The sequence below is a fragment of the Porites lutea genome, chromosome 7 (assembly GCF_958299795.1).
Source record: "Porites lutea chromosome 7, jaPorLute2.1, whole genome shotgun sequence".
In the NCBI taxonomy this organism is placed as follows: domain Eukaryota; kingdom Metazoa; phylum Cnidaria; class Anthozoa; order Scleractinia; family Poritidae; genus Porites; species Porites lutea.
The window spans coordinates 4405118-4429879 of NC_133207.1; the positions used below are offsets into that span (position 1 = coordinate 4405118).

Consider the following 24762-nt stretch of genomic DNA (forward strand, 5'->3'; position numbering starts at 1 on the left):
GATTTCTTGTGAGTTGTGAAACTCCCTCGATCGTACGATGCTCAGTGGATAATTCTTCTCCTTTAAATACCTTTCAATGGCACTCTGCATGATTTTAAGGCATTCCGGCTCGTAATCATCTCCGTCCCTTTTTTTTACTTCGGCGTAAAACTTGCTCAGGATGTTGTCAAGCTCTTCCGGCGCTATTGTTTCTATGTTTACATTTTCTAGATGACGAGACTGGCACCAACTTTTGAATACATTCATCCACTGTTTTGTCGAGCGGGAGGTATTTTTGTTGACGGCAACAGTCTTGAGCTCTTCAATTTCTTCGCTTGAGATTTCAGGGAACCTTGTAGAATCTACATTTTGTACTTTCTGAGTTGGCTCTGGATTTGTCTCTTTGTTGCTGGACTCGGGATCGCACGCATCCGGAGCGGATGTGGAGGAAAAATTATCAAAATATTCGTCAAACTGGACACTGAATGTCGGAAACTCCCCTAAAAGTACTTCTTCAGCCTCAAGGAGCTCACTATCATCATTAAGAAACTGTAAGTAATTAAATTCGTCCATTTTTGCCTTTGTAAAAAGAAAGTTTTGGCAACAAAAAACTTGCACAAAGTTTGCCACACAATATTGCCTTTATTTGTTTTTTGTTTTCCTGCAATTTGATTGGTTACTGTGAATGATCCTTGAAATCTGATTGGTTGTTTTGTTTAAGTGCTACTTTCTCATTGGTTGAAAAAAAGATGCGATTTAGAGCACAAAATAGTGCGATTCATGAATAAATCACAGCACTCTGAGCCAATCAGATTGCAAGGATCACCTGTGATTTCCAAATGGATGTAATAAAAAGAAACATTACCTCGTAAAAGCAAAACATTTAAGAAGCTAAGCAAAAAATTTCCCCGCTTATTCACGACTGCTTCCAGTCCGCCTTTTCTCTAAAAATCCGTCCAGTACTCATCCCAGCGATTGCAAACAACGACGCTACAATAAGACATTTATACGGCCTCGTTCATCGCGGCTCACGGCCTTACCGCTCGCGTTCATGGGTTAAGCATGGAATAACTTTGCAAAGAGAAATAAGAGACTCAGGCTGCTCGCAGTCTGTGTATGCACAATTGACTGTGGTGCACCATTGAACTACCTGCGATACACTAATGTGTACCGATTTTCTTATGTCCTCATCCTGGTGACTATGGCAAGAAAAAAGCTTGTAATATCAAACATCCCACGTGTCGTCAGATGACTCTGTCGAGGCCGCCTCTGCTAACGGTTGAAGGCTGTTACTGCCTTCACCCTGATGACAAAATGTAAGAGCAAATGAGCATAAAGGGTTAGGATAGAATTCGCCAGGCAAGAGACTTTCGATCATATTCTTGGGGAAGTAATGTATATTAGTAAAATCCAACTAGTGGTCTATTATCAATACTGCGTTCTGATTGGTTGAGCCACTACTAGGCTATACGTTATAGCCCACTAGTAGCGAAAAGCGCGGGCTTTTTGGCGGCAAAAAGGGATTAAAGTCTAGCTTTAACTAGCTAAAATTTTTTTATTCTCGATATTTTCGACCAACTAGTTGGATTTTACTAAAACAATTATTCCTCTCGCCCTCATGGCCTCTGAGTCAATAGCCCATTCGGCCTTCGGCCTCGTGGACTATTGACTCAGAGCCCATTCGGGCTCGAGGAATAATTGTTAATTACACCAAATAAATTACAATTTCAACCGCGGCAGGATTAACTTAGTCATTAGAGCGCTTGACTACAGAGCGGAAGGTCGAGGGTTATATTTTCGGGACCGGACCAATACTCTGCAGGGTCTTAAAACAACTGAGAAGTGAAGGTACAGCCTTAGCCCTGAAAACAAAAAGACCTTCGCATAGCTTGGATGACCACGTAAAATGGCGGTCCTGTCTCCAGTAGGAGAGGTAAAAATAGTGTCCTCAATTAGTACTAAAGTACGAAATACATTGAAACTCAAATATAGTAAATTTTTCCCACAAGACTTCATGTTTGACAGAACTGTAATTCGCAACGCCGCCACCGTTTTCCCTGCCAAATGACGTCTGAAGAATGAGCGGAGAAATTCCATACTGATAACGTTTCACTACCCAGATCTGGGTAGTGCTTTTTATTGGTCGTGCTGCGAGGGAAGTTTGTTTCAACCAATCAGAAGCAATACCCAGATCTACTAGTAACACGTCATCAGAATGGAATTTCTACAGTCGTTCCTCAGACGTCACTTCGCTGGCAAAACAGCGGTGCCGTAGCGAAATGTCTGCTGTTTTCGCAGGCTGTAAGTTTAGGTGAGGATTAAGGTAAGGGGACATTTCGTGATGTGTACCATAGGGAGCATGAATCTCATTAGTGTCGACGTCTGGATATGACAACGGACTGGACAAACATCTGAGACTACAGGCACAAATAGCGTGTATAACGATACCTGTTTATTTTGGGAGTTCGCTGAGGAAGCCTTCTGACAATCTTTATGCCACGAGTCAATCAGCTCCCAAAACTTCTTTTGATTAGCAATAAATGTGTTGTTCTGGAGAAAAACAAAACCAGTTTAACGTCGTTCACATAATCAGCCTTTTAAAAAAACGTTTAGTCTAGTTTGACAGAACTGGTTAAATTCAAATTAAACGCCAAAGACCAATTGTTCGAAAAGTGGGGTTAATTTAACTCCTTGCAGTGGAGTTACATTTTGGGGAGTTATTTCAACTTCAAAAAGGAGTTTAAAGAACTCTTTTTCAGGAGTAAAAATGACCCCAGATATTGAGGAGTTAAAATAACCCCAAAAAAGGAGCTATCCTGTGCCTAAATTTTTTACTGCACTTTCAGAGTTAAATGAACTCCAAAAAGAGTAAAAACAACCCATGTAAGGAGTAAAAATAATCCCATTTTCGGATTTATTTTAACTTCAGACTGAGAGTAAAAAGAACTCTTTTTCAGGAGTAAAAATGACCCCAAATTTGGAGTTAAATTAGGAGTTAAAGTAACCCCCAAAAAGGGGTTATCCTGTATCTAAACTTTTAACTCCATTTTTGGAGATATAATAACTCCTTAAAAATTACGGTGCGCTATCCACTGTATAAGTCTCCGTCTATCCAGTGGATAGGGCAGCGGGTCTCCCTAATAGTTATCCAACAACGCTATCCAACATTTAAACAACCGTGACCAGAAGTGTACCAAAAAATTGACAATAAATTACCTCTTGCTGTAAAATCTTCATTTTCTTACTCTGTTGAGCTAACTTTTCCTTAAGCTGAAAACGACAAAAGAAAAGAAACCGTAGCCACAATAAAACCAAGGAGAATGAACAATCGCGGCGGACACTGATTTTTTACCTGCCGGTAAGCTTTGGGTTCATATCCCACTAAACACCAGTCATCAGTTAAATAAAGAGACCTTTAGAATTGAGGTCGAGAACGACTACGACTACGAGATTTGATTTAAAGTTTTTTCCCCTTTTGTCAAAAAATAGACAACCCGGAATTCTTCATTGCACTTTTTTTCACCAGAAAAGTTAGCACTTTTATCTTTATTGAAGGAGCTTAAGACCTCTCCCGATTGCAAAACGCTAAAACTTCTAACATTTGATAACTTGTTCCCGCCACAACCACACTCTCGTTAAAACTCGTAGTAGAATGACGGCGGCTACCACGTTTTCCCGTCAAAATGACGCTTGTCCACGCGCGAACACTACTTACTATTGAGAAAATCCAGTACTCGTAGTCGTTCTCGTCTTAGAATCTAACGCTCTCTAAAGTCATTACATACATAACAGAATTGAAACCGGTACAATACTGTACATTAGAAGTTTCATAAGTAGGTGGAATCAAGAGAAAATAATGGGACAGAGCCCAGTCTAGCCCTTGGGATATGTGAATTTCACCAAAGTTATTTTTAGACAAATTAAACCTTTGAAATTAATCGGAAGATGTTTTCCGGAGAAGTCCGCAAACTTTTAGAATAAGGGGACATTATGCTCTCATTATGCTCTCTTGGTGTGTCGCCATTACAATATTCTGCATTGTCTGCTTTGAGGCAGGCGCGCGCGGACTGCATGACGTTTCAAACAACCGATTAAAATTTGCGGGGCCCCAGGAATTAGACTTTCGTTTAATTACAGCCTCTTAAAATAACTCAAGTGAAATTCACATATCCCGCCTAACGCCCTAAGACTTCCTCTCTGACCGGTTATTCTCTCTTGGTGGAATATGATCGTGCGAGTGAGTGATGTCCTGAATAGGACATTTGTTCACAGTGACTGACGTTGCGACAAACTGTTCGGTAGTCATCTCAAGAAGAAAAGTGAGACGTATCATTGAGTCTCCCGCACTGTAATAATCGTTATATTAACCTTGGCGTTCTCCTGTTGCAGCTGTAGTAACAAAGCTTTCATTTCTTCTACATCGCCTAGAATGCAGCAATAAAAATTCCGTTAACAAATGTTCAACTTAGTATACTACGAAATAAAATAATTTGAACAAAATCTACCAAAAACTTGACGATTTTCTCTTACTTGGCTGAAGATCGCACTGAACTGCTACTGACGACAAGGAAATCCCACTACAACATAAAAAGTGAAAAATTATCCTTTGGTCGCTAAGAAAGACCAACAAGTCATTTGCCCTTAAAATACCACTCTGTAAACAAACATGAAGGCCATGAGAACAAAACAAGTGACTATTTATGAAAGGTCGTGATTGTTAACCAAATTCTCCTTGTCAGCGCCTTACTAATATGGTATTTGGAGGATATGTTGATTCTAGGGTTTAAGGATGTTGTTTTCATAACAAGAAACGTGTGTGGCAGGCGCCAGTTAGCTTTTTTTCGCGTGCGCGTCATCGAAATTTCTCCCTTCGCTCTTGACAGAAAAAAAAAACGGCTACATATAGGGACTTTGGATAAATATATTCCCAAGAACTCTTGACTATCATCATATGAACCTCTTCAGCAGTACTTTCACATGGTACTATTCATTTTGAAGGATTTACTAGGAAATACCCTTTCGATTTTTTTGTTGACTCCTGATTTTACCAGCAGCTAGGAGTCAAAAAATCAACCTTAGACTTATGGACGGCTGAGTTTAGAAGAAAAACTACTCACTTGCTTCTGGATGAGGGCGACGCATGGCCATCTATGGGAATATACTCAGACTCACGGAGCTCCTGAAAATACAATGAGAATGACAAATAGGAATCAAAGACAAGCAAGGTAACGGATAGACTTGGAATAGAAGTGACCTATAGAACACGCGCATCACCGACGCACAAGTGACTGAGTCATCTGCACTTACAGGAACAACGATAGAAGTTTTTCATCGTTCAGTAAAACCAAATGACATCTTTGCATTGCACTAAAAGATACCTGACTTTAAAGTCTACTTCAGTAATAGACGGTTTGAATCCAGAAGTCATGTCATAATTAAAGGGAATGATCGTCAGTGTGAGTGTAGTCCTCCATAGACCTTTTTGTCGATACGGCGGCCATATTGAATTAATTGCCCAGGGGGCATGAGCACGATCCGATATACTCGCATCAGTATTTTCGCGCGCTTTTTGAGCCAATTTTTCTTTAAGTTTTCCTAGAAAAAAGATTGTAATGGCAATTCCTACGTCAACATACTTAGTGTGTGTGACAGCGGATGGGCGTCTAAATGAAATCGGATTCAAGCCGGTGAACAATAATGTATAATGGATTTTTTTGCTGTTGATGTCTTTGATTAATGATTTTAAACAAATTAAGATCTCCAATTGTAGGCTGGCAAATCAAACGCTTACATTTTTCAACCAATCCGGTACCGTGCTCTCAGAATTGGAGAGATTGCGGTCACGACTGGATGCGGTAGCCTGGGACGAGGTTCTACCAGAGTTGCTGCCCGATTCCATGGAAATATACTCTGCCTGATCAAGCTCCTAAAAGACGAAAAGAAGTTTATCCAGTTAACTGAAGGAAGGTATTCATAAATGCCAAATGGAAAATCGTAATTGGGCACCAAGGGTAGCCTACTTCGCAGACGTAATTCAGCCTCCGTTAGTAACGTCTGCGAAGCAACCCCCAGCTGCTTTTTCTGGGTCCCCAATGGACTCAGCGAATTAACGGCACTGCATTTTGAATTTCCTTTCATCCTGATTGGCAAATCCACAAGGCCTTTCAGGGTGCGCCAAAACCTATGTCCTGTTGTCCGCGACAGGTAGAAATTTAGTTCGGCCATGTAACCCTTTGACATGACTTGTCTGTGGGACAAGCACATTTTTAATTAGAAAAAATACGGGAACAGTTGAAAATTGACTTCAACTCACTGTAGAATTAAAATTTACCTTATAGTTATAAAAGAAAACCTCATACTTGACAAAATAAGGTTAAATATTCCGTTTAACTTCGCTATACCGCGACCATTTCATTTGTTTTTACGAGCTCCATTTGGCTTAGGAACCTTGCAAAACGTCTTGGATAAGAACTCTTGGGTATTGGACAACCAAATTTAATATAATGCTTGTCCGAGGGACAAGTGGATAAGAAAATTTTCTCTTACTGTGCCTTCTTAATATGACGGGCCAATCATGGCGCTTACTCAAATCCTGGTACATAGGTGGGGGCCCGGAGCAAAGATTTCGGCACTGTTTTACAGACGGACTTAACCAGAAGTGTAGGTTCGTCTCAGGCGCTGACTAATCAAGTGTGAACACAGACTTAAATTTCACTCGACTATATCAACAGTCACACACCCTGATCAATGACAGCCTTATATTCCAACCATCGTACGCCCCCATCTAAAGTATTGTGCAGTCATCGGGGATTTTACCAAACAACGACGACAACGGCAACGACAAAGACAACGTCCACTGCATGACTACTGTATGAAATCCCCAAATGCTACGTTTTATTGAGGACGTGAACATACGAAGACGAATTTGCCTATCTCTTCTTTCACTTCGATGGGCCAGTCTCGGACAATTCGACTCTCACCAGTTGACAAATAAGGAGTAATTGTGATTAAGTTTGAAAGATCGCAAATACATTTGATTAGTGACGTGGTTGCGTAAGTTTCCTAATTTAGTGACGTGGTTGCGTAAACTTCCTTATGTACTCTTATTCGCACCCCTTGACTTTAAAGTTTCGTCTGCTAGACGCGAGGTTATCTTCATTCGGACAGCAGCTCTCGCCTGTTTTTAAAACGAAGAGTTGACGTTAAGTCTAACTGATGTACGGGAAAAAGGTAATAAGGGTTTAAAAAATAAAACTGAACGCCTCCTTACATCTTGTAGCCAAGCTGGCGGCACGCTACTCTCGCTCAGACTTCTGGGGTCGGACCCAGGCCCCGGAGTTCGAGGTGAGCGGCCAACTCCCGAGTCTTTAGTCAAGTCTCCGTACAGGTAATTCCCATCGGCTGGACCACTGTCTTGATTGATATCCAGTCTCATTGGATCCGAGAAAACTGAGTCACTTTGATCACCTGCTGCTTGAAAAGAACATGTTCCTTAAACATAAGGGTCTAGTTTTGTTATTTAGAGCCATATTTAAACATTGAAACTATTTTCTGTCGTCTGTAGCAACGGGACGGCAAGGATAGACATAGAATACAAATACAAACACAAGACGCTACAAGAAAGAAGAAAAGTAGGCTACTTACACGATTGAGATTCCAAAGAGCGTCCTGATGACCCTGCGCGCTTGACAGTGCGCGAACTAAGAACGCGCTCCGCCACAATAAGCGAATTCCAGTGTCTGCACGCCACGCACGAGAGCACGTGTAGGGCGCCAAAAATCGGGCGCGGGACTGCAGTGCACGGGATTCCACCCTTGGCACGCATTAGGCTGTCCGTCAACACGCCAAGCCGACCATTATCACCCCTCCCCCATGAGTAGATCTGGTTATCTGAGGAAAGAAACAACAGTTAAAGACCGAAAGGTGGCGAAATAAAGTACAGTTAACTGGCTTCCTAGTGTTTAAACCAATGTACGTAATAAGTTGTTACCAGCAGTAGCCACAACTGTAAAGTCATCTCCACATGCTGCTTGAACAATCCGTTTGCCAACCATTTCGCCACCCACGATACAAGGTCCCGTTCGTGGCTTGAAGTCTCCCAATCCTAGCTGGCCAAACTTGTTGGAGCCCACTGTTATAAGCCGACCGTAGGCTGTGAAAACCAAACAAAATATCTCAAAAGGTTATTAGGAAGTTTAAATTCTATTCGTGCGAAAATTACCAAGAAAGAACGAAATTATTTAAGGCTTCCTATCAAAACGTATGCGTTGTTTAGACTAGCATGACAAAGCCTCCACGATTGATACCTCGATAAATCAGCAACCTAAGTAAAACTTCTTCTACTCTCCTAGCCGAGGAACTGATATCACAAGAAGATAAGGGTGGATTTCAACTGCAGCGTAACTTTTAGGTGCTTACGCTCGTAAAATTTCCTTCCATAAATAAAATAGAGGCAATGTATGAAGTGTCGTGTGTGAACGTAAAAGTTGAGCGAGGTTCAACTTTTATATTTACGCGCGACACTTCATACATTGCCCTAAATTTACAGGCGTAAAATTTACGAGCGTAAGCACCTTAAGATTACGCGACAGTGGAAATCCACCAATAATGAACAAAGCCGTGTCACTCTTACCATCTATTACAGCAGAATGTGTCCTTCCAGCTGAGACAGAGGTTATACTATACCTTAAAAAACAATAACAACAACATCATCAACAGCAAAAAACGTAAGCATAAACTTCAACCAGCTTAAACACAGCATCAAACCAGTCAAACGCGCAAACGACGTTTCAAAACCTCAAAGTTAATGATTTAGCTTACTTTCTCTACAAAAAGAACTAACTGGCCCAGGGTCGGTGTTCTGTAGAATAATACTACGAGACTGTTTTGGGGGTAGGGGTTGGGAGTAGTGGTGGTGGTGGGGAGGGGGGGGGGGGGAAACTTCGTAATGCCAGTGAAAGAGGTGATGGCATCCAGAAAACACGAGGCAACGAAAATATATCATATTCCAGACTGAATCACGACATTCAACTAGAAAATTAGAATCAGAATCAGAATCAGGATCAGTTTCAAGATAAACAATTCTGTTGGTAGCCAAAAAGCTGTATTCTGTTAGGGTGCAACAATTTACCGAGACGCAAACGTCTTCACTAGCACTAACTGTGTAAAATAGTTCACCATGTCACTAGAGAAATTTAGGCATCAATTACTAATTACATTAATAACTTACTAATTGTAAAATAACATTCGTAAGAAGTTTGGGGAGCAGTTCTGGGTTGGTAACAGCTCCAGCCTTCTTTAGTCTACCAAACTCCCCACCAATGGTTTCAAAATGTTTCTTTTCGATCAGATAAAAGTAACTTTGTGTAAAAAGTACTCACTTGTTAAGAGGCATTACAGGTTTGGGGAGGGTGAGATAAGGAAAGTGACCAGAGACAGACTGAAAATTAAAAAGCAGAAAAACGGGTGAAATACTATCCTGTCTGCACATTTGACACTTTAGAAACTACAAAAAAACTGGGTCGTGTAAACTTTCGCAAAGACTTCTGGGGTTGTTGCTAAGGACACGGAAAAAAATTGGCCAATAGCTGACCGGCGTGTCCCCAGCAGCGATCCCAGAAACAATTGCGGGCACATTTCGGCTCCAGTTCCCTTCGCGTTTCTAAAGTGACGAATTGGTTGTACCGTCAGACGAAATTTGAGAGTTGTCTCCGTTAAAAAAGTAAACGAGGATGTACTCAAATAACGAACCTTTATTTGCCTTTTTCTTAGTGACTGTGGTGTATCGATTCCAAGCTGGTTCTCGTCGTTGTTTCCAAAACCGAGAAGTCGCCCAGTTGCAGTGAGTAGAAAGGTGAAATCAGAACCGCAGCAGACGGATACCAACCGACACTGTGCGGGTACATCCACCTACAACAAAACAATGCCGAAAGAAAACTTAAAAAACAATCCCCAAAATGCCAAACATCTTTTGATAAAATTCTAAGAAATAAATATTACCACGCAAAAGTTCTGTTGAAGAGATTTAAATTGAATGGTAACATCATAGAAATTTGTTCACAGTTAGACTGACAGATCATCTTGCCATAACTTGATCTAGAATTAAAGGGGTTGACCATTTATGGCCACAATGGTGGCAGGCGAGTGCCTCTAAATTGTCCACTGCGCAACTTTTGCTCCGCAAAAGCCTCCATCACGACTCCCTTGTGCATCCCGTCTCGCCACGGTTCTAGAAAATTTCAAGACAGGTTGCAAGAAAAATTGCCTGGCGTAACATTCAAGCGCAATGCATGTTAAGTTACCTTCTGTGGAGCAGCGCAATCATCTTCATTTCCCAGCCCTAAACGACCTATAAAGAAATAGAAAAGAAGGTTTACAGTAGCATTAGTTCCACACTTGTCCGCAGGCCTATTCGCGCGGTGAGCGAAGGAAGACTGGGAACGAAGCTGCATCAGTCCATCATTTATTAAGGCAAGCGGAATTGAATAAATATAATCCGCGAAAATTAACATGGATGAGACGGCGTCCCTCTTTTTGGCAAACCCAGGCAGTTCCAAACATAGTTTTTTACAAAACAAAATCTCTTTAGAGCTTACCATACTCTCCACAACCCCAAGAGTAAACTTCCTTTGAAGCTGAAACAAGAGAAGAAAGGAGTCAAAAACCTAATTAGGAAGACATAAAACACAGCAACTGTTGAATGACAACGCGTTATTTACTCATGACATCTTCGCTACAAGCTTGTACACATACAGTCACAAACAATGGAAGTCAGTATTGCATCAACATCAAATCAAACTAATAGGCTGTTTTAGCAACAGAACGGGAACGACAGTTGACGGCCCGAAAAAGTGCGGGAAGGACTAAACGCGACTTCCAGTGCCCAATTTGCCGCTCTACCATTGGTGAAGCCAGTTGTTTGATTTGCGCGCGCCGTCATCAACTAACGTTTCTGTTCTGTCGCTAATTGCCCACCCAGAGTGTGAACACATGACGTCAAGCGTACGAAGCGTCAAGTTCGATATTATAAAAGTCAGTTATACAATGCGTTTGCTATTTCTGATGTTTGTAACCGCAGTTTGTGTGTTATTCCTTTTAGACATGAGGTCAAGTCCGGCATATTGATGCCCCAAAACAACGAGACGGTGCAAACGTCGGTGTCTCAAACCAGGGGATTGAACCTTTTTCTTACTTAAAAAAATTCTCTTGTTCCAGTAAATTTGCATAGCTGCTGGTGACGTGAATGAAAACGCTCAGAGCGTTTTCAACGCGGCCTGCAGCTATGCAAAGTTTATTGGAACTTAACAAGTTTCTTAAAAAATTTCTTTTGTTCCAATAAATTTGCATAGCTGCTAGCCACGTGAATGAAAACGCAGTATATTTCAATCACGTGGCCACTCACGTGACCAGCAGCTATACAATGTTTATTGGAACAAAAAAAAGCGTTTACATAAGAAAATAGTTCAACTTGCACAGCATTGGTTTGGTACACCAACATGACCGCCGTTTTATTGTTTCAAGACACCAATATGGCCGCCGTGACGTCATGTGAAAACGCTCAAAACAGCTCTGTGGTTAGTAGACGTTAAGAAAAATTTCAGAAATACATCTACAAGACGCAAATACACAAATGAAGGGTCTCTCAGAGAAGATGATGGTTTATCACAGTGGTTCAATTTGCCAAAACAGTTTTAATTGAAAAAAATACATCATGGTGCGTATGGTAACTGTTTGCCTCAGAAAAGTTTTTGCCTTTTATAGGAAAGTGAGTTCGCTAAGCATCAACGTGTACTGCGTCAAGACAAAGGCAACCCACCTGTTAGCGCCACAACATGGCACTCTCCACAGGCAACCTGCTCAACAGGATTCTCATCAAAAAATCTTACTCTGTATGGGGTAACAACTTCCTCGTCCAGTTCATTGTTGCAGCCGATACAGCCCCAGTAATCTGAGCCGAAAGCGTATAACACTCCATCCTCTAAAAAATGAACAAATAAATAAATAAATAATAATAATAATAATAATAATAATAATAATAATAATACCTTGAAAAAACAATAAGGGAATAAATGAACAGTGCAGAATAAGTTAGCGTTCAATGAAGCAGAAGCAACATCTCTTTAAGAGGTTTCAATGACTATTCCAAGGGAAGTCAAATCGTTCTAGTTTTTCATACAACTAAAGGCGAACTTAACCTCAATCTATCTTACTCTGTTGCAAACAATTCACAAAGCATATAATTGTTAGGCCATTTAATTTTGAATTTGTACCTGTCACACACGCCGTGAACTCATCTCCGCACGCAACTTGTTTGATGGGAATTCCATGTAATGAATCGATTGGTTTTGGGATGCGATAAGCTGCTGTATCACCATGTCCCAGCTGGCCTACCATCTGTTTGCCGCCATGTACATTCTGAAAAAAAATAACACACGTCCAAAAACTAGAGTTAGTAAACAGCCAGAGATTTTCGCGACACCTCCTGGTTTCCGAGAGAAATGAAAAGACGAATAGGTAGAGGTACAGACAGATTTAAAAGGTGAATAGAAAAGGGTAATAGAAGAATTGCGGCAGTAAAGGCCCAAAATAGAGGACATGAAGTTTGAAGAAAGGACAGAGAATCTGACAAAAAGAAAAGTGGCGGGAGAATAACCTGAGATCAGGCTCAATTCGCTTTGTAATGGTAGCCGTTAGAGAGAATGTATGAGAACCGCTAAAATTGGGCCTGATCTCAACTTGCGGGAGAAAGGCTAAGAAAACAAAGAGACAAAAGAAGGTCGATGAGACGGGCGGTTTGGATACGGAGAAGGACGAAAAATTAAGATGGAGATTAGTTAGAATAGTGAGTAAATAACGATAAAGACTGTGGTGGAGAAAATAATGGAGTGATGAAGATGTCTGGTGGGGTGCAGATAAGATGGAAACTAGAAAAAGATAGCGACAGGGAGTAAAAAGATGGAGAAGGATCATGAGACGGAATGGAAACTAACAGACTAAAGAAACGATGGATAATGGTTAGAGAAAAGCAAAAAGTGAAGAACGAGAAAACGATAAAGGTAGACACAGTTACACATGAAAAGGTGAGAAAGTAGCATGGTCAGTGTACTTACAGCCCACGTGAAGAGTTCATTTTCAACAGTTACAACAGCGAAATGTGATTGACCAACAGCCAGCTGAAATTAAATGAAAGTTTACGATAAGTATTTTGATATTTAATCTGGTAGACTTAAATCCTCCACTCCAAAAGGTTTTATTTCATACTGCCGAGACTATAAACCTAATCTAGGGTTATCACCATTTAAATGAGCCTCTACAGCAAAACAGGAGAAAAATGTCGCTAAGTTTTTCATTTTTTTTTTACAAAATGATATATGCACTTTGTTTGAATTGTTCTGTAGGGCATTTTTACTAGTAAGTTAAAGTCAACTCTAAACATGGTTGGTAATAAGGTTAAACAACCCCTAAATAGTCCAGTTTCGAGTTCGCTATGACCGCTGAATTAAAGAAGTGAAGACGCATTTTTTACAGGCTTAGCCTCCATCTGAAGTAATATATTCACAAATTCCGACGAGAAAAAGACCTGTTTATTACTCTGTCTATTGTGTATATTCAAATTTTAAACACTTACTTGCCGGAATTTCTGAATATTCTACTTTACGTCGAGGCTAACCCTGTATAAGTGTGCCGTTAATGTTTGTATTCAGCGGTAATTTTTAAATCGAAACTGGACTATTTTTTTTGCACTTTCTTCGAATTTTTGACTATTACAATTCTTTTCCAAGTCTTGAGCCACAGTCTCAAGTATTCAAAGGAAAAAAAGACAAGGCAAAAACGCCCTGCCTGTAAAGCACACCTTCTCCTTCTCACAGACGCTCTTTTGTTCAAAAATCCTGGTCAAACACCAGGGAAATAACAAAAAACACACAATCGAGAAAACTGTTTGTATATGCAGAAATCATTTCTGCATATCAATCTAAATTAGTATAGGTAATAGCATGATTTGTAGGGATATTTGGTTTAAATACCACGAGTGATATTTTAAAATTGTTATACGTAATTTCACGAACCATTAGGCGAGTGAAATTTGAGACAATTTTGAAATATCACGAGTGGTATTTATGCCAAATATCACGTACAAATCATGCTATTATTTGTTTATACTACTACCGAAAAAAAGTTTGTAATTTTCACATGTAGGTATTTCAAATTAAGCTGAAATAAAACTGCTCTAAGCCAATCAAACTGCAGTAATTTCTCATGTGGTAGTATAAACCAGTTAATACAAGGATCTGGTAATCACCTGAAGCGCGGAATGTCCACCTTGAAACATGTCTACTTTATGTGGAGTTTGTTTACCACCTCCCCAGTAAAACACCTAATTCAAACCAAAATGAAAGCTGTTAGTGCCAACATGGTTAATTAAGTGCCATGCATGGCTATAAAGCCCAACGACCTTGTTAAATGGTAGATTTTGTCAGCTTTTTACGACTTGACCTCGTAAAACATTCAGATAGTATATTCCTATCATTTTGAATTAGTTAGTAAACAATGCGAGCCAGCAAGCCACTAAGTAAGTGTTGTAAATAAGGGTTTAACCATAACAGCGCTTAACTCTAATCCGTAAAATGAGTGCTTAAGCCATAGGAGTAATACATCAAAAATAAACACAGAGTTTCATCACATAACTAGCAACTTTGTCGTTGGCTTTTGTATCATAAATCACTCTGGGAATTACATTTTTACCATTTGTGATAAAAAACAAAAACTAAAAAAAAGAAAAATGATGGACAGGATTTAAAGTGTGGCCCAACTTAATGGCCGAATTTATAAAGAGGAATTATTCGTCTAGATATAATTCCGGTTATCAGATGAATTTTGAGAAAAAATTCATCTTCGGTTGTTAATATATACCTAACAGACGGAGAATTTGTCTAAGACAATTCTCTAAATTTATAACTAGACTGACACAAAGATGCCAAAAATCCTTCTCAATTCATTTTCATGAATTTATATCTACATGTAGACGAATTGTCTGATGGACTATTTGTATAGACGGAGAATTTTTCTCCAGTATAAATTCGATCAATGATACTGTTTGAAAAGATGATGCCCGGGATGATACAAGGACCCATCAAATTCAATGCTTTAATGCAGAAACTTACCTCACTACTTTTAGATGTGATAATGGGGACAACTTCTGTTGATCCACTGGCGTGCCTTAATAAACCAAAGCAGGCAAATGACAGGTGAAGGTAAGAAAAAGATAATTAACAATTATTCCACGAGTGCGCATTGGATATGAGATGGTAGATAGCCAATGAGGTGCATAGCGCTGAGTTGGCTATAATCATCTCATATCCAACAAGCGCGAGTGGAATAATTGTTTTATCAGAAACGCCCACAAAATAACGAGGATTCTTCCCGACTGTATTTGTAAAAACAACCGATTTTCATCTTGTTTTTAATTTTGAGCAGACGCGTACAGTTACCATATTTGTAGAGCATGGTGTAATGGCTCATATACCATGATGGCTTTGCCTGCGAACTGCCGACGTATTTCTGGTCGTCGCCTCTCTCCACCCGAAAAATATTATAATGATGGCTCAGCCAATCAGAGCTCTAGAATTGCATTATCCAATGATTCAGTTTCTAATAATGCAGTTTATACATGTAACTTAATAGTTACTAGTCTGAAAGTACTTTTTATTAGAAATAAAGTCAAGGTGGCTCCGTTGTTATTACAGCTGCAAAGCGTGACGTCTTTATGCCATCTTAATCTCCATTTAAGGGAATCCAGATTCTGGAATCCGAGAAATCTTTGTTTGTGGAATCCGGAACCCGGCGCTTAGGAATCTGGAATACAGCTCAAGGAATCCAGAATCCCACTAATGATTGGAATAAAGAATCCAAGACTGTCTTGGATTTCTTTCTATGGGGTGACATGACTTTTTTGGTCTTAACAAGTTGGGTTCAAAATTTTAAGGAAAACTACACCTATCATTTGGCAATAATATAAAAATAAGTAAATTTTATAGGTCATAAATATTTTTTAACAAAATTGGTGCTTTAGTGGACTATACTTTCCAGAGAAAATTGGCCATCTACTGAAAAAAATTGCCGTTATTTTCGGATAATTTAATTTCTGGTATCAGGTATTATTTATATAATAGGCATGTTTACCAAAGATTTTTCAAAAAAATTGTTGGAGCAGAAGTCCATAACTACACTTAGAAAGTCCTTTTTAAATGCCTTCAATTTATTTGTTGTACATCCTGTACAATCTACTTTCAGGTTAAGCCATCCTTCAACTTGTTAGAGCTAACTTCTTATTAAAAACGTTTGGAACATTTCACTTACCTTGCTCTTCTGGTTGAAGCATTCAACTCCCAAACTTTCTTTTGCATTTCCCTTCAAGAGAAAAAAGTTATACGAATTGACAAAAGGTACAGGTTACTGAACTTACAATTCTTTACTCCCCTACCTAGTTATTCAAATAAGGACAAAATGGCATAAAAGAAAAAATTTGAAACCCAACTTTGAGATGTTGAGAAAAAGTGAGAACACGAAGATACCACCACGTCCAGTCATTTTGTGGAGTGGTGGGTCCTGTCTTTTTATGACAGCTTTGACTACTCTTCTTCTTGTGAGTATTACTTGGCCAACCTCTTAATTTTATTTAGAGATGGGGATAGGTTTAAACTGCTATCATACAACAGTAAGCCAAACTGAATGAATTTAACATGACGTTTTATTGTCCTTGCAGTTTCTTATACTTTTAGTACATGCAATGATTGTGTCTGCTATTGTTTTTCTGTAGAAAAACAGCATTACCTTCCCAAACTGCTTAGTAAGGGCATAGCTAGAACTTCTGCAACTGTCGGTCTGTCATCTGGATTCTAAGGTTGTCATAAATATCTCAAGTCAATAAGTTAAACATTCCACAAATGGGAGAGTACAACACAAAATGCTACTTGCTAAAAGTTGCCTGTTGGAGCTAAGGATTTATCGGTGGTTGAGAATATTGTAAGAAACAGAACATTTTCCACTTTTAATGTACGCTTTTCATTTTCTTTGGAAGGGCAGTGGTCTATGGCACTCAAAAAAGGGGTGCAATTCGCAAGGGTGGAGTTGGGAAAGCGGAGGGAACAGAGTATCCCCTCCACTCTGGGATTTTTGTTTTACTTCAAAAAATAGTTCTAAAATGTGTTTTCCAGAGCCTTGATTCTGGATGTAGATTCTTGCAGAGTTCCTTAAACAAAAGATATTATCTGCATGTACATGAACCCAAATGTTTGCCCTCTTTCTGAATACACAGAAAAAGTCATTAGACGTGACTCTTAATCATCAGCCAAATTCTCCTTTTGTCTTCACAACCAAAGACAACACAAATTAGGAAGACAGGATACAGTACAACCTTGAACAAAACATGTTGAGACACATCACAAAAGTATCTATTTTTTCCTGTCATCCTGCCAGAAATGGAAACTGTCGCGAAATGAATGCCCGATTTCCCCCCACCCTTTAATTGTCCAATGTTGTTTAGGATAACACGAGAATCATACACAATGGGTTTTAGACCAAAACAACATTGAATAGGGGTGTGGGAGTGGGAAGGGTTTCTTACTTTTTCTGTCTAGAGGAGATGGAAGTATGGCACAAAAGTTAGAAAACTCAACAGTTTTGTCTGAGGTGGTAGCAACTTACAGAGTGACCTTTCTCATGGTGTGGCCATTCTGTCTCTAGACATTTAAAAAGCTTTGTTTATGCATGGCTAACCTCGTTCTCTCTACGAGGCTAGCTGTGCATAAACCAAGCTTTTTAAATCTCCTGAGACAAAATGGCCGTCGCATGACAAAGGTTTATTAAGAGTCTCCTGAGGCTTACACAGTATTTCTAGGTACCTGTTCCATTAGTGGTAGAGATATGTCCAGGTTTGCAAGCTGCAAGCAAACCTGGACATAAGTGTACTTATATCAATTTTTGGAATTATTTAAATAAACTTTAAAACAATACCTGTGATAATAGAATTGTTACCAAACTATGCATGTCACTTGAATATTCTGAGTCAATCTCTTCATACTGCCCTTTGACAATGTCAGACACAAGTCTCAGAGGATTCTACAAATTAAGAAAGAATGAATTGGTGTACATTATTTTCAAATAAGGCATTTGTGTGTTGTATGATTGAATTGATCCTCTGGTTCAGCAAGGAAATGGAGAGGAAAATTTGGATTATTGCTAAACTTTCAAAGGAGCATACAAATGAAATAAAGAAACAACAAAATGTATGAATTGAAACTGTATTATTAAAGAGAAGTCAAGTCTTGGTCTAAGTTTTTCTTTAAAGGGTAGTGAAGAAAACATTTCAACTTACTGTTGCATCGAACACTTTTCTCAGTGTGAGCATCTCGTACAAAACACATCCCAATGCCCACATGTCACTCTTTTGGTTGTATCTGCAAATAGATGTACTATCTGTTAACCTTTGCCATATTGACAGCTACCCATCATAATTTCCTGGCAAAAACCATGATGATAGTATAGAAGTAAACAATTCTTTTGGGACTGTTTGTCAGCTTGATATTAAAGTTTAATTTTCTACACTGTCCTGTTAAAATAATAAGCCAGGGAGGTTAGTTCAACCTCATGTGAAATTCAAGCATACATCTAGCACATTAAGTCTTTCAGGGCTCGCAAAGCCCCGTCCAGTAGTCTGGAATGAGTCAATTTTCTTGCTGGGCAAGTAACTTCTATTAAGGTTAGGCATCCTCTAACAAAATCATTAACTAATTTATTATAAAACCAGCAAGAAGTGGACGAAGGCAAGCACAACGTCAGAGCAGCTTGCCCAAATGACAAGCTGGAATTCAAGTTTTTTCAAGACCTGACTGAAATCAAGCTGCCACAAAAAGTCCATAACAGGGACACTTGCACTTGTTTAAATTGTTTTTCTAGAAAAATGAACTTTTAATCTATTTGAGCAAAGTGATCATCAAATTGATTTACTATAAATCCTATTATAATCAATAATCAACACACCACTTCAGCTACTCAGGTACTTACTTGTGTCCTTGGACTATTTCAGGTGACATGTAGTATGGGGTACCAACAACCTATGTGGAATCACAACACCAAGAGTTACTTGGTGAGCACTTTTAACACATTTCTGCCCCATGATTTTTTTGAGAAATAAGATCAGTACTCAATCCCAATCACTAAAACAGGTGCTTTTAATACCCTAATCACTCATGCCCGATGGTAATTACTTAAATCCTGTCAAAAACTGCTAAGATCTCTATACTAAATGCATTCACTCTTCAGTGAAAATATATTACAGCTGGACATTACAAATTGAAACTGGTTTGAAAATTAATAATAACTACTGGTTTGAAAATAAATATCAACTGGCTTGACAATATAAGCTAAGACGAAAATTAAACGACAACATTGCATATAATATTATTATATGTACACAAGTCTTTACATTTTTACCCCTGGAAAGTATTACTCCCTGGTTAAATTATATTATTTTATACCACCCAAAACTACAAGCCACATTCGTCTTGCCTAAAAATATCCGAACCATGAATTGCAAACCCCAAAACTGCTTTGCAATTGTCACCGTAACTCCTCTGCCCTGGTACCCCCCTGCTGGTTTAAGCACAGAAGTTGTGTACAAGGCCTAACAAAGTTTTCCACAATGCGGGGCACCCAAAAGAAAAGTTTACATAAGTTAAAACAGGAACCACTTCTGTCTAATGAACAACAACAAAGATTGAAATCTTACAGATTCAGCCATAAATTCTCTTGATCCTTTTAACACAGTTGCAATACCAAAATCGCCAAGTTTCACCAACCCAGATTTAGTCAAGAAAATGTTAAGTGTCTTGATGTCTCTAGACGGAATAAAAATAAATTTCTAAATCAACAATATGATGATATCTTTTTTCCTTCAGTCCTTTCCTTTCAGACTCAAGAGTGACCTACTCCATTATTCTAAAAAAGAATCAATACATGATCAAGACGAAAGGTTGTAAGTTATCAAATAAGTCAGATCACCCAAGTGAAAATGCTTCAATGAACTTTCATGAAACCAATAATTATTTCTCAACTAATTCCTTAAGGAAATGTAGAGAAATCAGTTGGGAGAATTTGCATACATACATACATGTTTTTTATTTGGAGTCTTATACAATAAAAAGTATATCAACTATTTCCAAACAAGAAGTGATTTTGAAAAGCATTTCACTATAAAAAATTGCGATAAAACATTTCTTAAAATCATTTTAAGATTAAAAAAATTGCTAAAAAGCGACGACGTTTCGACGTTAGCTGAACGTCATCTATTGTTGTTTTTTTAGTATTTATAGACCAAAAATCACTTATTTTGACTTGATAATGACGTTCAGCTAACGTCGAAACGTCGTCGCTTTTTAGCAATTTTTTTAATCTTAAAATGATTTTAAGAAATGTTTTATCGCAATTTTTTATAGTGAAAAACTATTTCCAAATAACCAAAATTACAAACAACAAAAATTCTTAACCATATCTGGCTAACAAGTTATTAATTACGTCCTAGAGTATTTACTTTTTGCCGTCTTCCTCTTTTCTTTTTTCAAAGCATTCAAAATACATGTTTTGCTATTAGTTTTGCATGTGAGTACTAGAAGGGGAGGGGTGGGGGGGCATTTAAAGGGTTATGGGTATACAAGTAAATTGCTACAAAAATTATATATTTCTGGCAAGTATTCTCTTTCATCATTTTTTCCCACCTGTATAATGCTTAAGGCTGGCTCCATTTTAGAGCTCTGTAGCACAGAACTAACACTAAGTCGTAGCATTTCGAAAAAACTATTTTATAACCCTGCATTAACTATTTTACCTGTGAACAATACCACATTCATGAATGTGACTCATTCCAGAACATATTTGGAAGAAATACCAGATTACTATCTGTCATAAAGCAAAATATAAATTAATATAATGATTGATTATTTTTTAGCTACAGTGTATTTTAGCAACACAGCAGAGTAAGTTAATAAAATTAAAATAATTTAACTGTAAATCCCTCAAATGAAGTTTGCGGCTACTACAAATTTTCAAGTAGTTCAAAATTATTCTGAACTAGCTGAAAATTGGTGTTAGCCATAAATGTTGATTATTTAAATGGATCCTTATAGTCATGGCCATTGACAAAACCTAGATCGCACTGGATCAAATCAACCCCTGTAACCCTAGCTGTAACTTTTTTCAATAGTTACATGAACAGTGGGTTGATCTCATATAGTCTCATCCAGGTTTTAATAATACCTTCAGTCTATTTATTTATTTATTTATTTATTTGCTTTTCTGTTCCAAACAGAGTAAATCAGTCAGTATGAAAAAGAGTGTCCACTGTAGTTTTTGAGTGGTTTGGGCATGTATCAAGATCAGCAGGGCTTGCCAAGACAATTTTACAAGGAACAGTGCAAGGAGGGAGAGGAAGGGGCCAACAAAAGAAGCATTAGGAGAATAACATCTCTGAGTGGATATAAGGGTTGAAGTTTTGCGTTGCCCTAAAAGAATCTGAAAACAAAATCAAATGAGCGAAAGGGTTGCTAGGTCCATGGTGCCTTAACGGTCACCATGACGACAGGATAGGTGCAAGGAGCAACGTACACTGTCATTGTTTTCCCCCAGCTTACCTCTTCTGCAAAAAGTTCTTTCTGTGCACATATTTTATCATTCAGTGTACCACCTGAGAATAAAAGAAGACATAATTAATCCACCAAATTTTAAGTCATTTCAGGCCTGAATATTTAAATAACAATAAAATGGATAAGGGCATCTTTTAATCATTATTTCTTTTAAAGAAAGAGATAGTGCAACAGTAAATAACAATTTTTCCTTTTACTTTAAAAAAAGTGGATTGAAAGTAAAGAACTGCTTAACACTCACCATTGCAGTATTCCATTTCAATAAGAAGTGATGTACCATCGATATAATGATTATAGTATGTTACAATATTGGTGTGATTCAACAGCGACAGGATATCCACCTCTTTTTCAGCATCAGCTCTTTCCTTGTCACTAGCACGACTTAAGTTGACCTCTTTGACCACCACAAGGACATTGTCCTGACAAACAACAAGCCAACAACAAAACAGAAAATGGCAGGTCAATTCTTGCCTTCATACAAGAATAATATTTATTTAGTAAAAATTAGTCATATCTTAAAGGTCCACTCTTGATCATTATCAAATTTCCCCTGACAAGAAATATAGATTAAATTACTAAAGATCCAAGGTTATGTGAATACTGGCAATTTACAGTCGAAGGGGTATTATTCTTTTTTGTCAAAAAATAATATTGTATTAAACAATACATCTGTCAGTAGTTTCTAGCTAAATACTTCTAAAAAGACTTAACAAAAAAAAGAACAAAACAAAACAAAAAAACTAGGAAATCACAACGCTTCCAAGACTTTTAGAGATCAGATTTTCCAAGATCCAGGATTTTTAAATTTACCCACCATTCTCCATCTTTAAAAGAGAAATACACTCTATGGCCCCGTTAAAGTTAAATTACATCAACTGACACAGCCTTAAAACAGGGACATAAGACAGATGAAATTGCAACAAACGACATGAAGATTGGTTGAAAACTGCAACCGTGACGAGGAAAATGGCAAACACAGTTGGTAGCAAAATACTGACAATGACATAGCCTCCTCTTCAATACATGAAACAACCGCTTTTGAAATTCAGACCAGGGACATATGTACCCTTCCCCCCCCCTCCCAAAGAAGGCCTTTATGTCACTGACAGTACCTTCAACAAGCAAGTCATATAAACAAAATTCACTGAGAAAAGTAAATAATAAAACTGCTTATATTCAGATTGCTATGTGAAGTACTACTTTACCAGAATACATCTCTTATCAGAAATTTATAAGCAGACTGTCCAACCTCAATTGTGACAAGATGGGAAGCCGAAGGGTTCGACCGTCTGTATATTTAATAGAAAGCTTTCGATTCTAAGACGAGTATGACTACAAGTAGGAGATTTCTCAATACTAAGTAGTGCACGCACGTAAGCCAGGGTCATTTTGGCGGGAAAATGTGGTAGCCCTCATCACTCTACTATGAGTTTTCGGGCGAACGTCATGGTGGCAAAACAAGATACATGTACCAATTAATGTTAGAAGTTTTATCATTTTTGCGATTGGGAGAGCGCATAACCTTCACTAAAGTTAACAATGCTAAGTTTTCTAGTGAAAAATGGTAAAATGAAGCTTTCTGGGAGGTCTGTATTTTGAGAAGACGAGAAAAAACTTCACGTCAAATCTTGTACTCATGGTCGTCGTCCTCCTTGAATTTAAAGGTCTCCATTGTCTAGACATATCAAATTTTAAAATATTAGAATGACCTCCTTCCTGCAAAAGGATTATCCATAGTAGAGAGATATTATTTTGATCCTCTCCATCCATACATGAATGCCTGACATTTTTAAACTTTCAAGTGCTTATTAAACTCTTAAGACCAAAGGTAAACAATCCATGCTTGATTACCTCAAAGCTATGCAATAAATATGATGTCAAACCTTCTTAGTGTAGTATTTTATGTACTACACAATTCCCCTCACATGTTTCTTTTTTGTGTGAGTTTACTCCTTACTAAATATCTGAAACTACGAAATATTTAGCTATTCTTTCAAAATAATAATTCAAGAAATCAGCGGTTGTTTGATCTTTGACACTTGAAATAATAATGATAAGCTTAATAATAATTTGATGTAGCACCCTGCTTATAGTGTCACTTTTCACAAACGTAAATAAAAAACTATGGTAAAAATATCCTTTTTCCGGGCTTTTGAGAAACCTGAAAGCTGTATAATTATTATAAAAGAGTACAGTCTAAAAATTCGAAAAATGTTCATTTATGACACACTTCCATAAGCCAGTTTAATTAAGCTTAGACCAGTTTAATTTCAGCTTTTCAAGACAACTTTCGACTTAAAATAATTGCCACAGGAAATAAAAGGTCAAGAGACATCAACTTGCTAACAACTGGAGGATAATGAATCATTAACAACTCGATTACTCGGGAAGGGAGTAACTTTTATTTACCATTGCAGAAACGATTATTCGCAACCCCCGCATTCAGTATAAACCCTGCTGGAAAGGGAAATTTTTTTGCGATGAGAAAAATGTATCGCAAAAAAAGCGCTGACATTATTCTTGAAAAATGCAAAATTTGCGAGAGCATTATTTTTAATAACCGCAGCCAAAGCCCTGCCAAAGAAATACGTGCTGTGTTTTGCTTGCGATATTTGCTTGCAGCGATATAAACTGCAGACTGAACAAATCTATTCTTACCTCCGTTTTGCGATACAAAACTGCTTCGCCAAAAGCTCCTCTTCCCAGGGTCTTTATCCTCGTGTAAGGTTCTTCCGATGCTTTTGGTTCAACGAACGAGTCGTCCGCCATTATGTAGCCGGAAGAAATTAAAAATCAAATACTTTAAACACACAATTAAATTTCAGATGCATATTGCCTTCGCGCAAAGCCAGATGCCGCGCGCCCACTCAGAGTCCTCGGGCGATTTGAGGACCGGCCAACCACGCTTGAAACCAGATCTGCAAGCATAGTCTTAGTTGATGAAGGTACAGACTGTATCTTTTAGATCAAGGCAGTTTCGAGGCAAACTGCATCGGTTTTTGTGGAATGCCAGCTGCCGGTGCTAGCTGCCTTACAAAGTACAGAAATCCCACTTGAGCCTGTAGTCGAGTAGCGGTAAACCTTTTAA

General features: G+C 38.3%; 2 protein-coding genes across 2 annotated transcripts in view; both read right to left on the reverse strand.

The window, feature by feature from the left end:
- LOC140943686 (uncharacterized protein KIAA1958-like) overlaps window positions 1–483 on the reverse strand; it is a 1726-nt gene extending 1243 nt beyond the window's left edge. Inside the window, exon 1 of the mRNA XM_073392797.1 lies at window positions 1–483. This exon is cut by the window's left edge and continues 1243 nt beyond it. Coding sequence (XP_073248898.1) covers window positions 1–246 — 246 coding nt within the window. The 5' untranslated portion in view covers window positions 247–483.
- A 586-nt stretch (window positions 484–1069) lies between these two features.
- On the reverse strand, window positions 1070–24718 carry LOC140942876 (serine/threonine-protein kinase Nek9-like). The gene is made up of 30 exons (XM_073391890.1): window positions 24333–24718; window positions 21916–22093; window positions 21663–21715; window positions 20861–20931; window positions 19766–19874; window positions 19042–19091; window positions 18353–18434; window positions 17992–18096; window positions 16810–16874; window positions 16336–16386; window positions 15141–15195; window positions 14279–14353; window positions 13089–13151; window positions 12249–12393; window positions 11795–11956; window positions 10575–10613; window positions 10281–10327; window positions 9730–9888; window positions 9360–9418; window positions 8612–8664; window positions 7970–8131; window positions 7624–7869; window positions 7250–7449; window positions 5771–5905; window positions 5097–5158; window positions 4510–4556; window positions 4348–4403; window positions 3196–3249; window positions 2428–2529; window positions 1070–1282 (listed from the first exon to the last, which is right to left on the reverse strand). Exons 1-30 carry the CDS (start codon window positions 24441–24443, stop codon window positions 1205–1207), a joined length of 2874 nt encoding a protein of 957 aa, XP_073247991.1. The 5' UTR covers window positions 24444–24718; the 3' UTR covers window positions 1070–1204.
- Window positions 24719–24762: the final 44 nt, after the last annotated feature.

What these genes read in the sequence shown, in the direction of transcription:
- LOC140942876 (XM_073391890.1), bottom strand. Translation starts at nt 24,443, where the DNA reads ATGGCGGACGACTCGTTCGTTGAACCAAAAGCATCGGAAGAACCTTAC. An exon ending in TACCGGATTGGTTGAAAAAT is followed by an intron (nt 5,159 to 5,770) that starts GTAAGCGTTTGA and finishes TTGTATTTTCAG; the next exon opens with GAGCTCCGTGAGTCTGAGTA. An exon ending in TGAAGATTTTACAGCAAGAG is followed by an intron (nt 2,530 to 3,195) that starts GTAATTTATTGT and finishes GTTTTTCTCCAG; the next exon opens with AACAACACATTTATTGCTAA.